This window comes from Chelonus insularis, unplaced genomic scaffold, assembly GCF_013357705.1.
Source record: "Chelonus insularis isolate UGA/USDA-ARS -01 unplaced genomic scaffold, ASM1335770v1 contig_323_pilon, whole genome shotgun sequence".
NCBI classification, from domain to species: Eukaryota; Metazoa; Arthropoda; class Insecta; order Hymenoptera; family Braconidae; genus Chelonus; species Chelonus insularis.
Genome location: NW_023276493.1, coordinates 370,594 through 382,914, shown reverse-complemented (window position 1 = coordinate 382,914; position 12,321 = coordinate 370,594). Strand labels below are relative to the sequence as shown.

Below are 12,321 nucleotides of genomic sequence, written 5' to 3'. Positions count from 1 at the left end.
ATACAAGTATTGAAAACTTTTTTAATTATTAAAAATTCTTTTTAAACATTAAATAATAAAACCTAATAAATATATCTTTTGTAAATTAAACTACATTTTTAATAATATTTTACATCCAATTATACAATATCACTGTGAAAGTTATATACAAAAATGTACAATATTGTTTATAAATATTTATCATCTAACTTGATGTTTTAAACTATTTACTGGAGACTTGTCCCTTATCAGTCATTACACTGAGCTTCATTACTTAGAATAGTAAATTATTAAAAAAAATTTAACGCTAGCAAAATTATATTATTTTTGTTACTGGCATATTATTGGTAATTAGTCACTGAAATGTGTTGGTTAAAATACGAAAAATCGTATTTACCATGCACATGATTTATTTATTTACATATTTACAGTAATTATTACTAACTTTTATTTACAATTATTTTCATATTCATTAAATTTATCTGAAAAGTACGTAAAAGAGATATGAAAATAATAAACCTAACACTTGAGTGAAAGGATAATTGTTGTTAGAGTCAGATGATTTAGATGAAACGAATAAACCATACCTATACCCTAAACTTTGTCGTAAATGAGCACGGAGTACGGGATTATATGCTGGAGTTGGTCCACATTGACGTAGAGGAGCTTCCCAAAGACTATCATCACGTGGTCCAAGTAAAAGAGTGTACTGACCACTCCAATTAACACCCAATCTAGCTCTCAATCCAAGAGTAGATGGTGCTTCGAGTGCATGCTTAACACAATTACGCGGCCATATATTTAAAGGTCGAACTCTTAATCCTCGTCCATCATCTATAATTTGAGCACCGCAACGAGCAGCTATTGAGAGATCTCCAGCAATTAAAAGGCTTTCAGCAACATGTAGGTCTAGTTCAGTAGAACCGGCTGGTATTATTGAAATTGATGGCTTCTTCGTAGTGTCCTCATGGCGTTGATTACCTCTTAACATTAATGTAAAGGATTCCGCAATTGATGGTTGAGCGTTTTGAAGTAAATGTCGATAAGAATCACCAGCGTGTAAACTTCTCCTCGCTTTTCCATCAAGATCTAGGTCTATTGTAGTGCTTTCTACAGGTTTTACTGTTGTAGTAGAATCGTCTTGTTTCTTTGATTTTTCTGTATTTATTATGATTTCCGGTTGGAAATTTCCTTTTGTTCCTTTGATATCCAATAATCTTTTTGCTGTGGCTTTTATCCAGTCCATATCCCATTTTTTATCCATAGAATCTCCGTTAAGGTTTCTTTTAGCACGTAAAAAATCTCGAGCTCCTATTAATGCTTCAATTTTACTTTCATCACTACTTGTAATAGATATCAAGTCACTTGAACCTTTTAAAGGACTATCAAATGTTGTGGGAACGTCATTTATCGGCATCCTGTGTCGCTTTTGTCTTCCAGCTCGCTGGATATAACTTCCTGCAGCTGTTACGGCGTAAAGAAAATTCATACATTTAGAGTCCGAATAATAATCCCATCGGCCAGTCCATAAAATATCTCCGGAATAGAATTGTAACTGACGTTTAATCCACAAACCACCCTCACAACTTTCACAACTTGATGAAATCCACGAACCACCTAACAACGCTGGAAGCGCTGCTACCTCATGAAGAAGTGGTGGACTACTCTCTGTTCCTCGAGATATTGCACCACATACCAAACATCCGTGTGTCTAGTAAAATAAAACATTTCAAATTATATATTTTTACTATAATACTAAAATAAGAAATTTATATTGAAATTTTTTTTTTTCAATAAAGATGAAATAATTATAAAAAATATTTACCGTATCACTACGAAGAAGAGTGTTAGCTTGTAACGATGTGGATCTATGAGTCTTTTTTGAATAAACATTAGGCGGTAAACTACCAAGCATCAATTCAACTCGTGGTTGACCATTAGATCCAAATCCAAAAAAAGTTGAAGTCATAGGTTTCTTCTGTATTCTTACAAGTTTTAATTCATTGAAATTAATTCCCAGAGGTTCAAGACAGTCTAAGCCACGATGTTTTCTTGAAGATAAATGTCGTTGAAAAGAATTGTATGTTGGCACTTCCCACAGAAAATTGGAAGATCGTTGAGACGGTTGTTCGTAGACTACATGAGGAGCATATGGCCTCCATTTCGGTTGAGGGGTACAAGTTACATTTACTCGATGACCAAATTTGTGAGCTACCTGTAAGTATTCGTTTATTCTAATATTATTTTTATGAAATATAAATTAATTTTAAATCAAAATTTTATCGAATAAATAATTATTAAGAAATTAAAAAAAAAAATGTATTTAAATAATAAAAAGATATTTTTATTGACCTGTCTAGTGAGTGGAGTAATGTGAACACGATCCAGTTGATATCTTGCTTCCGTCGCACCAGGAGCTAATCCGGATGGTGACAAAAGCTTAATCACACCTCTTGCACTGACGGTATGTGTTGCTACACTACATGATTCTTCAGCATAGTGATGCCTTAGTAAGAGGAAGGTACCATTCTTGAAAAATGTATACTTCCTGATTACATATTCTGGACCAGCTCGGACTTCGCATCTGTTCAAAGAGAAAATAACTAAAATCAATTTTTGTTCTTGTTGACAGATTATCATCCTAAGAAAACACTCGAAAGTCTTTTAAAATTGGTTCAGCTTAATAAATAGAAACAACAAAGAAGATTAATAATTAAAAAAACAGTATATGTAAACATTATTATTAGGGAGGAATTAACAATATTGAATCAGCTGACTGCTCCAAATTTTTTTTAAGTTTCCAATATTCAACGAATTCCTCTCATCTTTTTGGTGAGAATATTCGAAAATAAAGAGTCAAACAATACAAAAACTTTAAGATACCGAAGCAAAAGTGAAAGTGAGTATAGAGAACTCGTAAATAATGACACTGTTTGGGTTTGGCTGCGTTTTGGAGTTGGGAAAACGATGGTAAAAAAAAATCACATCCTTCGTTCTATGTAAAATGAGAAAAAGTGACATTGAAAAGACGAAAAACCATCCATCTTCTATATATTCATATATATGACTAATGTTAAAAATTTTGAATGCATTTATTGATTGACAATACATGCAGTTTTTCATCGATTTTCTAAATTCAATTATTATGAATCTATCCATCAATCAATATATCACCATTATATGTAATAAAAATCGTCAGTGAGAATTAATATTTTTTATAATGACATCTTATATTCAGAAAAAAAGCAGTAAATCAATTCTACACAATCTTTGAAAAAAAAATTACGATCAAGAATAAAAAATCATTCGTCTCGGCATTTTTTTTGTTAAATACTCTTACTATTGCCTAATGATTTTATCCAGTTGCAGGCCATTAAGAATGATGAGAGCCTAAAAAGATTCTTAGAATTCACACGCCATATGTTTATAATGAAAGAAAGTGGCAACTAGTGTCAAGTTAAAAAAAAAATAAAAAGCATTCCACATATAGAAGATGAAAAAGTAAGGAGACATACTCTTGAGATAGCCAAGTGGCCTGAAGTCTGTCTGGCGTCTCGTCAACAATTGTTGCTCGATCTTCAATGACTATTTCCTTGATAGCCGTTTCACAGCGTTCACCACTCTGATCAAACCATCCACTGCTCCAAGCTCCATAGCCTTGACCGAATCCTGCGGAAATAAACCATAAAACACTCAGTAAATGATATTTCTTATGTCTAAAGTAATAAAGTTGCAGATTTGGGATCAAAAAGTTTGGTCTTATTTCCTCTGTCTGATTTATGCCACATGTGTAGATATACTAGTAAGAATTGAGGGTAAGAAAGACCCATCTAAGACAAAATCCGACTCAATTAATTTTAGTCTCATCCAGTTCGGGTCCCATGTAAATATTTTTATTGCGGCATTTCGTGTACCATCATTCATTGAGGGAGCAGATAGAAGTTCTCTTTTATTTCTCTTTCCTTTTCTATTTAGAGGGTGTCTTATGGTAAAGGGTACGCGCTAGTCCCAAAAAACAAAGCGTCGTTGTGCTACACGTTTATTTGAGTTGGTGTGAATGCTCAACGATAAATTTGTGTCATATTCGTCCAGATTTCCCATGTAGGTCGTAGGGTACACAACCACGGGATACCTTATTTCTTTCTGCTCTCTTCATTGGCTTCTTGTGATGCCCCAGAGAGCAGAGAGTAAAGAAATGTTGAAGCAGGTAGGTCTCTTGCAAGTGGAAGGGGCCACCCGCTGGTATAACCAAAGATTTAAGATCTGACAGATCCAAAAAGATAAATATTCTTCTATATTGGATTATCAATACACTCTTTCCCCCTAGATTTACTCTCAATGCTACTACCTGAAATTTTCAGCCTCCCAAATGAAGAAAATGCGAGTCTGAAAGGACCAGGTGACAATCTTTAACCAGGTAAAAAGCTTTTTATTTGGATTTTTGACCCATAAGTAAATTTCAGGAAATGCCTATGACATTTTCATCGTCTGATATTTTAATTCTTATTCGCAAACTTCTTGGTAATGATAATAATAATAACACCTCTTTCACCGTCTTGACTTGCTATTTATTCCATCAAGCCGTAAGTAAAGACGAAGAAAAAAAAAGAGAAGACGTGAGTTGTAGATCAATGAATGAAGAATTTCATTATTTATATTGTCCAAGAGTCGTGATGCGAATCAATTAAAAGATTATTGCAGAAAAGTTTACTCTTGAATTCATTGTCATCCTGTTAAAACTTGTTGATTGTCACCTTCTGTTAATTCTTTTTACATGTATGATTATTATTCAATACTAATATTAAAAATCCAACATATCAACAAAAGCATTAAATACATTAATTATCTGTATTTTGATTGAGGGTGAGAATACAAATAAGGGAGACAAACAGACGAAAAAATTCATGGTCGTTTCGGTACATAGTTCAATCTAGGATTATCTAAAGCTAGTGAAAGTAAATAAGGAGACATGAAAAAAAATCTCTTATTAAAGGACCGTGTGAACTATTGTCAGGAAGGTATAGACTTTAGCTCCAAAAAATCAACTGTAACGAAAAAAACATGTGCTTCGACTCGTATGTCGTTTTTTTTTTCCTATTGAAACTAAAATGTTTGACATCTTTATAAAATTGAGCGTAACGAAAAATAGAGGAAAATTGACTTGAAGAATTTTTTAAAAATAATTTATTCCCATGACGACGCTAGTCTTAAACTGAGAATAGAGTATCCTGTTTTTATAAGAATTTTTGATAATCAACCCCCTCATTTTGCTATTGTTTCGATTGGTATGCTAACTGAAGAAAAAGAATCTCTTGAAGACGTGAAGTTATGTCAGTCAATGCTTGAAATTTAATGGGAAAAGCATTTTTTTTTATTTTACTAAGTCATCATCTTGTCAACTTATTTTTGATGAAGAGGTTACTAAGCATAAATCTATCAACGTCTGAATTGTTTAAATTATTTTATATGAGAAAAATTATGATTTTCCATATAGAATGACAATCTATAATTTTTTTCAAGTGACACTAATAGCAATCAACCATCAAAAAGATTCATAAGTTAATTGTTTAGTAATAAAATAATTAAAACATTAGAAATTCAAGTAAATAACATAAATAAAGAATCAAAAATTATCAGTATTTATGTTATAGAAACTTATAAAATAATTTTAATAAATGAGTCAATATTTATGGAATAATAAAAAAATATTTGTTTCCCCCAATTAAAACAATATTCAAAATTCCATAATTGTGAATCTACTTAATTAAAAAAAAAACAATAATAAAGTGACTACTAAACTCACCAAAAACTAATGTTAAAATGTTAAAAAATATGATCCAAGTTATCATGATGAATAATTATAAATTATTTCCAGTCGAATGATAATTATTAATACACTTTTTAATCACTCTTTGAACTAATCACTAATGCATAATAAATATTAAACACTGTGTACATTGATGGATCCTCGTGTACACATGCACTGTAAAAAATGAACTCATAGAGCATGAAAGGTCCAAAACCTTCTGAGGAACTGTTGGCTATGAGAGACCAACCCCATAGCTTTATAGTTTAGTCCCCTCTCCTAACGATGTGTAGAGCTCCTGATGGCAACCTCTACGCTAGAAGCTGACAGAGAGATTTCGGAGTAACGATTGAACTTAAAAATTCTCTTTGGTAGGCATCAGAGAAACCCGCTGTGAGGGACCAAGGCTTCACCATGTTGCAGTTATCTTTTACTAACAAATTTATTCGGCCTTGTATACTTTAAAAATCTCATGAGACAACCTTCAAAATGATAAAATGACTATTTTACTTAGCTGTTAGTTCATTCCTTAAAAATGATTCTTTAAAGATAGATAAGAATGTTGTCAGAAATTTTCGACTTTTCATAAGCATGAAAGAATCATTTAAGGGTTTACTATGTATTATTAGAAGAGAATAAACATAGATATTTACCTTTAAGATAATTATTATTTCTAATTAAAGAAAGTCTTTGTTGATTTTAGACTAAACTAATAATTCGAAGTAGAGCATTATTTCGTATTACAATTACATGACTCAGGTTTTTTTTTAAATTTTAACTACTAAACTTAAAAATAATACTGAACCATGAAGAAATGTTTCTAAAATATATAATGAGACACCATTGACAGAGACAATCCACCTGGAACAAAATTTATTTTTATCAATTTCGAAATCATAAAAAACATTGTATAAATTGACACATATTAGATTATAATAATATTAAATCAACCAGTGTACTTTACTCATACACTAGAACAACGTAAATAAGTAGTATGATATCATTTTCAAAAGTATAAACCTACAAAATATTTTTTCTATTATTTAAAAAATTTAACTTGTTGATGGTTATTCTTATAGGTTCTTAATATGATAATGTAATTGTCTTCTGAATAAATATTTTCCTTCCGAAGGATATTGATTGAGACATATTCGTAAAAAAACATTTAATTTAATATTTACTTTTCAAACAATCTCCTGTGGTTCTTTTAAATGAACTTTGAAGTCTAAATTTTTCTTTCTACTCTGATGTATTCATCAAAAAGTTTTCCAAATAAGCAAAGAGTCTTCTTGAATTAACCACATACATAATAGAATAGAATCTCCCGACAATTGCATCCGGAAGATGCGAGAGGTATAGAGAAATCAAATGTGTTCGTATTTTATCCTTAGGCCTTTTGTCACGAAATCTCTTGTCGGTTAGTGATTGTCCAAAAGCTTTGTCAGTTTGACTCCTCATGAAAGATTTGTGATGCGTGGATGAGGTTAAATTGAGAAATCTCACTTGGGTGGGCATCGAGTGAAAACTTGAAGAAATTGAATAGAAAAAAACATCTGCACTCCCTACTGAATTTAACGGTCGTTTAGCAAAAATTGATTTAGATTGGTAGACGCCCCAGTGTCATCGTAATGGAATCATTGTCATGACTTTCTTTGATATCTATGTCTAACTTACATTGTGTAAGGTACACATCATAATTTCTCTAAAAACCACATGCTTTATTTTTACGTATTGCATATTACCTATCTTGTGATTTATGTACATACCTCTTTATAGCTATTTCTATATATCATAGACGTATTGAAAAAAGATAACCCTAATTTTCAAGCAAGAATTTAATAATTATTCCCCGAAAAATATAAATTCTATAAACCGAAATGTCTAAGCTTTAAAATAATTGCATCCTGTGCTAAACGGAAGTTGGAAGTTGGAAGCTGATAGTCTAAACTCATGCAACAGGAAACGATCAGTTTCCGATAAATATGAGTTCCATAAACAAACTAAAATTCTTTCATTTGAATTTCGCGCCATAATTAAATCTGCCATATCATGAAAGCAATCCAGTCGGTATGTAGATCCAGAAGTGATTTACACAACGTGCTCATTGACGGCATGTTATTTGAAACAATTTGATTGTTTTTATATTTTTTTTAAAGTCATAATGGCTAAATTATGTTCATATTATACATTGTGTCCTTTGATTGATCAACAAAGTTTATTGGGAGTCGAAAAAGATCAAAATCCAGGATGTGCTATTGTTACTTTAGGACGAAATATAGTGATAAGATATAAGGTTAGTTAATATAAATAATACATTTATTATAATAAAATGTATAATTTATCGTTAAAATACTTGTGAATAGTTTATTTTTAAATAATTCTTTATTTTTTAGCTTCAAGATTTAAAACAAGTAAACAGTTGGTCAACGAAAACACGCCTAACCTCTCAAGTTGTTTATGACAGAGAAACTGAACGATATGTAGCAATATTTAATGAAAAATATATTCGAACTTGGAGCGATGAAGAAGTAGATTTAGATAAAGTAAAAGGACATAAATTTCACTCTGCATTTAATTCCATAATACTTTTAAATAATCATTCTCCAGTATTAGTACGACAGGATGGGTCGACAGCATCTTTAAAATGGGCATTAGCTAATCGAAAAACGTGGCTTGATTCTAAAGTTCTTCAAAATGATGAAAAAATACAAGATTGTAAATTAATTCAAGTCAACAATAGAACTTATTTATGTGCTTTAACGAAAATTGGAGCTATGTATAATTATGTTATTGTTAATCTTCACGAGGAAACATTTGTGGAAAATCTAGATCATATTTCACGAATAGAATTAAAAAGAACATCAGAACAACTCGTTGGACATGTTGTCTTATGTGAAAAAAATAACGCGTATCTTCTAACTTTATGTAAGTATAGATTTCAATTGTTATAAAAAATTTACATTATTCTATTAAGTCTAAATTCTATCTTAAAATTATTGACATTATAGGGTCTCACGGTCGATTGTACAGTTATCCTTTAATAAGCTCATGTTCAGATCCTCCACCTGGAATACTTGTTAGTGTACTTTCTTCTATTAGTACCAATCATCCAGTTATTATGACAGCCTTAAATGAAACAACAGTTGCTATGTATGGTGCTGATGCTAACGAGGAAGGTGCCATTCTAATGATTTATAATATACAGTTCAAAATTGCTCAGGCCACACAAAAGCTCAAACTATATACGAAGGATGCCAAGCTATGGCAAATTGACGATAAATTACTTCTAGCAGCAAATAGGCATTTAGCTGTTGTTCCATATCGGTTAGCATATCAAAGAATAGAAGCAATGCTTGGATCATTGAAATCAAATCGAGAAGAAATAGCAAAAAATGAAGACAATGACGTTGTAGAGATACAAGAATCTGTTGTAGCAAATTGGCAAGATTTTTCTCTACCGAATAGATTGTCTTTTACCAATATACCTCCTAAAATAGCAAAACAAATAAATGCTTTGGTTCATGAAGGAGAAAGTGATGCTGCTATTTATCAAGCTGTGATTCCTCAGCTTATTGAATCGAAAAATATTTCATCTATTTTATGGTGTATTAAAAATTTGAAAGATCTTCCTGAGAAGATGTTAGTTGATCTTTTAATATTTGGACTTAAAAGTTTGGATGATACATTTGTACCAGTACAAAATGGAACAGATAATTCACATAAAGTTGCTAAATATACAACTAAAAATCAATTTTTGGATCAAATATTCTGTTTAAGTTTTACTGATTTTTCTGTATTAACTCATTTGAAATCTGCATTGACTTTTAATGATGTTTTGTGGTTAATTAAATATTTGTCAGATAAACTTCAATCAACTGAAATTAGTAAATGTGACACTGAACCAAGTGATAAACAATTATATGAATGGATCGGTCTTTTATTCGATTCCCACTATCAATATTATCTTTTATCAAAAGATCCAGAAGTCTATGTTCTTCTTGATAAATTAAAAAACATTTTAGACGATCATGTAAGTAAAATTTATGTTATAAAAAACATTTTTCTATGAAAATCTGAATTTTTTATAAATAATTTTTTATTATTTTTAGTTTCAAACGTTGAAAGACATCGAGGATTTAAGACCAATGATTCAAAGGTTTATGAGTGGAAAACCACTGAAACCTACACGGACGAACTGCACTAAATTTTATTCAATAGAAGAAGTTAAATTATATTGATAAGAAAACAAAATTATTAATAAAGATATGTAAAAATTTTTTTACTGATTAATTTAACTATTTAACTCTTTATTTTATATATACACAATTACATAATAAGTAATCGGATGTAAAGTTCATCACATCACATAAATGATGTTTCAGTTTTTTTTGTTTATATTCAGAAATTATAAATAATTATCTTGATACTAGCAACGGTGGAATGTTAGATTCTACGATCTAACTCAATTGATCCACATGTGGAACTGTTGAAAGATTACCGAACGCTGCCATTGAAGGTTTACCGCTAAGTTTTCCTGCTACCTATTAAGCAATAAATTGTAATTAATTTTTATTCAATTTGATTTGATTTTTTCCAATATATTTTTCCATTCAATACACTTACTTTCTTAACATCTGCAGCAGAAATATTATCAACTTCAGCAGCAAGAGCAGCGAGAGACACTGGATGACCTTTGTAAATAGTCTGTTCAATAAGATTTTCTAATTGACCCATCTGCGTGTCAGCAGAATCCAAAATCATGGTTTTTAGTTGTACTTTTCCTCTGTTAATATCAGCATCTGTCAAGTTTGGCGACGCCATCCATTTATAAGCAGCTTTCGTTACCTAATATATTAAAATTTTATAATTACGAATTGTTCTCATTTTATGACAAAAAAATTCATTATATAAATACATACCGCTCCTGCAATACTAGATGGAGCTTCTATCATGACTCCAAAAAGTCCAGAATCAGTATAGCTAGCATTGAAAGCCGCAACTGCAAATGGATTACCATCTGCAGCAGAACCAACAGCTTTTTGAAGAGGAGTTACACTATTTCCCCATTTAACTTGAGGCCCGATTCCAGCTGCTAATTGTAAAACAGCAAATGCCAGGGCTTCCTTGTCTTTGTCAAATCCAGCACTCTCAACAGCAATTGCCACACTAGCAAGAGGTGAATCACGTTCTTTACGAATTTCACCACCCCAATATTTAGATGGAGAAGAAGTTGGATTTCCTGATGGAAGTTGTAATGAACTTGCAAAGGAATTTAGAACATTCAAAGGTACTCCTGTACCAACTACTGCACACCTTGATCCCGTAAACCAAGTGTTAACATGATGTTGGAGCTGTAAAGAGAACATTTTTAACATAAAACTTTTTTTTTTCATCTTATTTTAATACTTACCGCTTCAGTGGAAAATTTTCCAATTTGTCGTTTAGGTATGATTAAAGAATAACCTAACCCTGTGCGATAAGCAGCTTTATGTAAATATTCAATAAGTCTAGTTTGATTAGAAGCTAATCCACGATCATAACGAATTCGTGGCTCCATATCAGAAATCTCCCATGGTTTGAATACTTGACGTGTTGCTGTATCTTCTAAGAACATAAATGCCTTTTCCCTAATTTTCAGAATAAATATTGAATGTACTTCTTATTGTATTTTATAATTTTAAGTAATATTATAAATATAAAACACTTACAGATTATTCCGAGTTACTTGGAGAGTATAAGCAATCGATTCTCGATCTGCTGCTGCAAATAAATTTCCACCAAGCTGTTGAATATTTCGTATGATACCAAAAGTTGATGATCGAGATGTGGTCAATCCAGCTGCTAATCGTATAAGATGAGTAATACCCTGAGTTTCGTATGTCTCATTTCGAGAACCAGCTCTATATAAAAATTGTATTTTAATTAAATTGAAATCATTAATTGACACTAACTCTTTTTTTAATACAAAGTAGAATCTTACTTAAAAACTATTGACACTTGAGCGATTGGACTATTGTTGTCAAGTGCAGCACAGGTAATTTTATTGGCTAAGACTTGATGATCTGATGATGGAGATGACACTTGAGCAGCTTTTGCAGCAGCCGCATAATTTCGTACCTAAAATTTTATATTATGAAGTGAATAAATAAAATTTCGTTAAGGTTACAGTGAGGTTTTACATAACAGTCGACAAGAAATAAATATGGACACCTAATTTGAATTAATCTATACGATTCTGTTAACACCAGTATCATGAATGAATTAAAGTACAACTAGAAAAAAATGCTTTGCTTACTGATGGATTACGCAAAATTGGAACTCGTACTGCCGAACAAGCCATTTTTCTGATTTTCCAAAAAACTTTTCACGACAGACCCTTTTCTCAAGGATCGTCCGGCGTTAGAGACATTACCGAAAGATGGCTACTACTACGTTTTCGATGCGCCTCTACAGGCTAAGTTATGTCACATGAACATATAGCATACCATATATGTATATGTGTAATAGTAACAATACCAACATTGTAAAATAAAAAA

General features: G+C 31.3%; 3 protein-coding genes across 3 annotated transcripts; 1 reads left to right on the top strand and 2 right to left on the bottom strand.

The window, feature by feature from the left end:
• Positions 1–228: 228 nt before the first annotated feature.
• Positions 229–5,828, bottom strand: LOC118065807 (uncharacterized). The gene is made up of 5 exons (XM_035081327.1): positions 5,783–5,828; positions 3,495–3,648; positions 2,332–2,563; positions 1,805–2,194; positions 229–1,690 (listed from the first exon to the last, which is right to left on the bottom strand). The coding sequence occupies exons 1-5, from the start codon at positions 5,826–5,828 to the stop codon at positions 458–460; spliced, it is 2,055 nt and encodes a 684-aa protein (XP_034937218.1). The 3' UTR covers positions 229–457.
• Positions 5,829–7,868: 2,040 nt separating this feature from the next.
• On the top strand, positions 7,869–10,362 carry LOC118065765 (nucleolar protein 11). Its single transcript, XM_035081252.1, has 4 exons — positions 7,869–8,078; positions 8,179–8,710; positions 8,794–9,815; positions 9,895–10,362. Exons 1-4 carry the CDS (start codon positions 7,947–7,949, stop codon positions 10,021–10,023), a joined length of 1,815 nt encoding a protein of 604 aa, XP_034937143.1. The 5' UTR covers positions 7,869–7,946; the 3' UTR covers positions 10,024–10,362.
• Positions 10,072–12,230, bottom strand: UQCR-C2 (Ubiquinol-cytochrome c reductase core protein 2). Its single transcript, XM_035081253.1, has 7 exons — positions 12,081–12,230; positions 11,766–11,902; positions 11,494–11,685; positions 11,196–11,412; positions 10,705–11,136; positions 10,409–10,630; positions 10,072–10,326 (listed from the first exon to the last, which is right to left on the bottom strand). Exons 1-7 carry the CDS (start codon positions 12,123–12,125, stop codon positions 10,243–10,245), a joined length of 1,329 nt encoding a protein of 442 aa, XP_034937144.1. The 5' UTR covers positions 12,126–12,230; the 3' UTR covers positions 10,072–10,242.
• Positions 12,231–12,321: the final 91 nt, after the last annotated feature.

What these genes read in the sequence shown, in the direction of transcription:
- LOC118065807 (XM_035081327.1), bottom strand. Translation starts at nt 5,828, where the DNA reads ATGATAACTTGGATCATATTTTTTAACATTTTAACATTAGTTTTTG. An exon ending in CATTTTAACATTAGTTTTTG is followed by an intron (nt 3,649 to 5,782) that starts GTGAGTTTAGTA and finishes TTATTTCCGCAG; the next exon opens with GATTCGGTCAAGGCTATGGA. An exon ending in GCCACTTGGCTATCTCAAGA is followed by an intron (nt 2,564 to 3,494) that starts GTATGTCTCCTT and finishes CTCTTTGAACAG; the next exon opens with ATGCGAAGTCCGAGCTGGTC.
- LOC118065765 (XM_035081252.1), top strand. Translation starts at nt 7,947, where the DNA reads ATGGCTAAATTATGTTCATATTATACATTGTGTCCTTTGATTGATCAA. An exon ending in CGCGTATCTTCTAACTTTAT is followed by an intron (nt 8,711 to 8,793) that starts GTAAGTATAGAT and finishes TTGACATTATAG; the next exon opens with GGTCTCACGGTCGATTGTAC. An exon ending in AAAACATTTTAGACGATCAT is followed by an intron (nt 9,816 to 9,894) that starts GTAAGTAAAATT and finishes TATTATTTTTAG; the next exon opens with TTTCAAACGTTGAAAGACAT.
- UQCR-C2 (XM_035081253.1), bottom strand. Translation starts at nt 12,125, where the DNA reads ATGGCTTGTTCGGCAGTACGAGTTCCAATTTTGCGTAATCCATCA. An exon ending in CAAGTGTCAATAGTTTTTAA is followed by an intron (nt 11,686 to 11,765) that starts GTAAGATTCTAC and finishes ATTTTTATATAG; the next exon opens with AGCTGGTTCTCGAAATGAGA. An exon ending in CATCTAGTATTGCAGGAGCG is followed by an intron (nt 10,631 to 10,704) that starts GTATGTATTTAT and finishes TTAATATATTAG; the next exon opens with GTAACGAAAGCTGCTTATAA.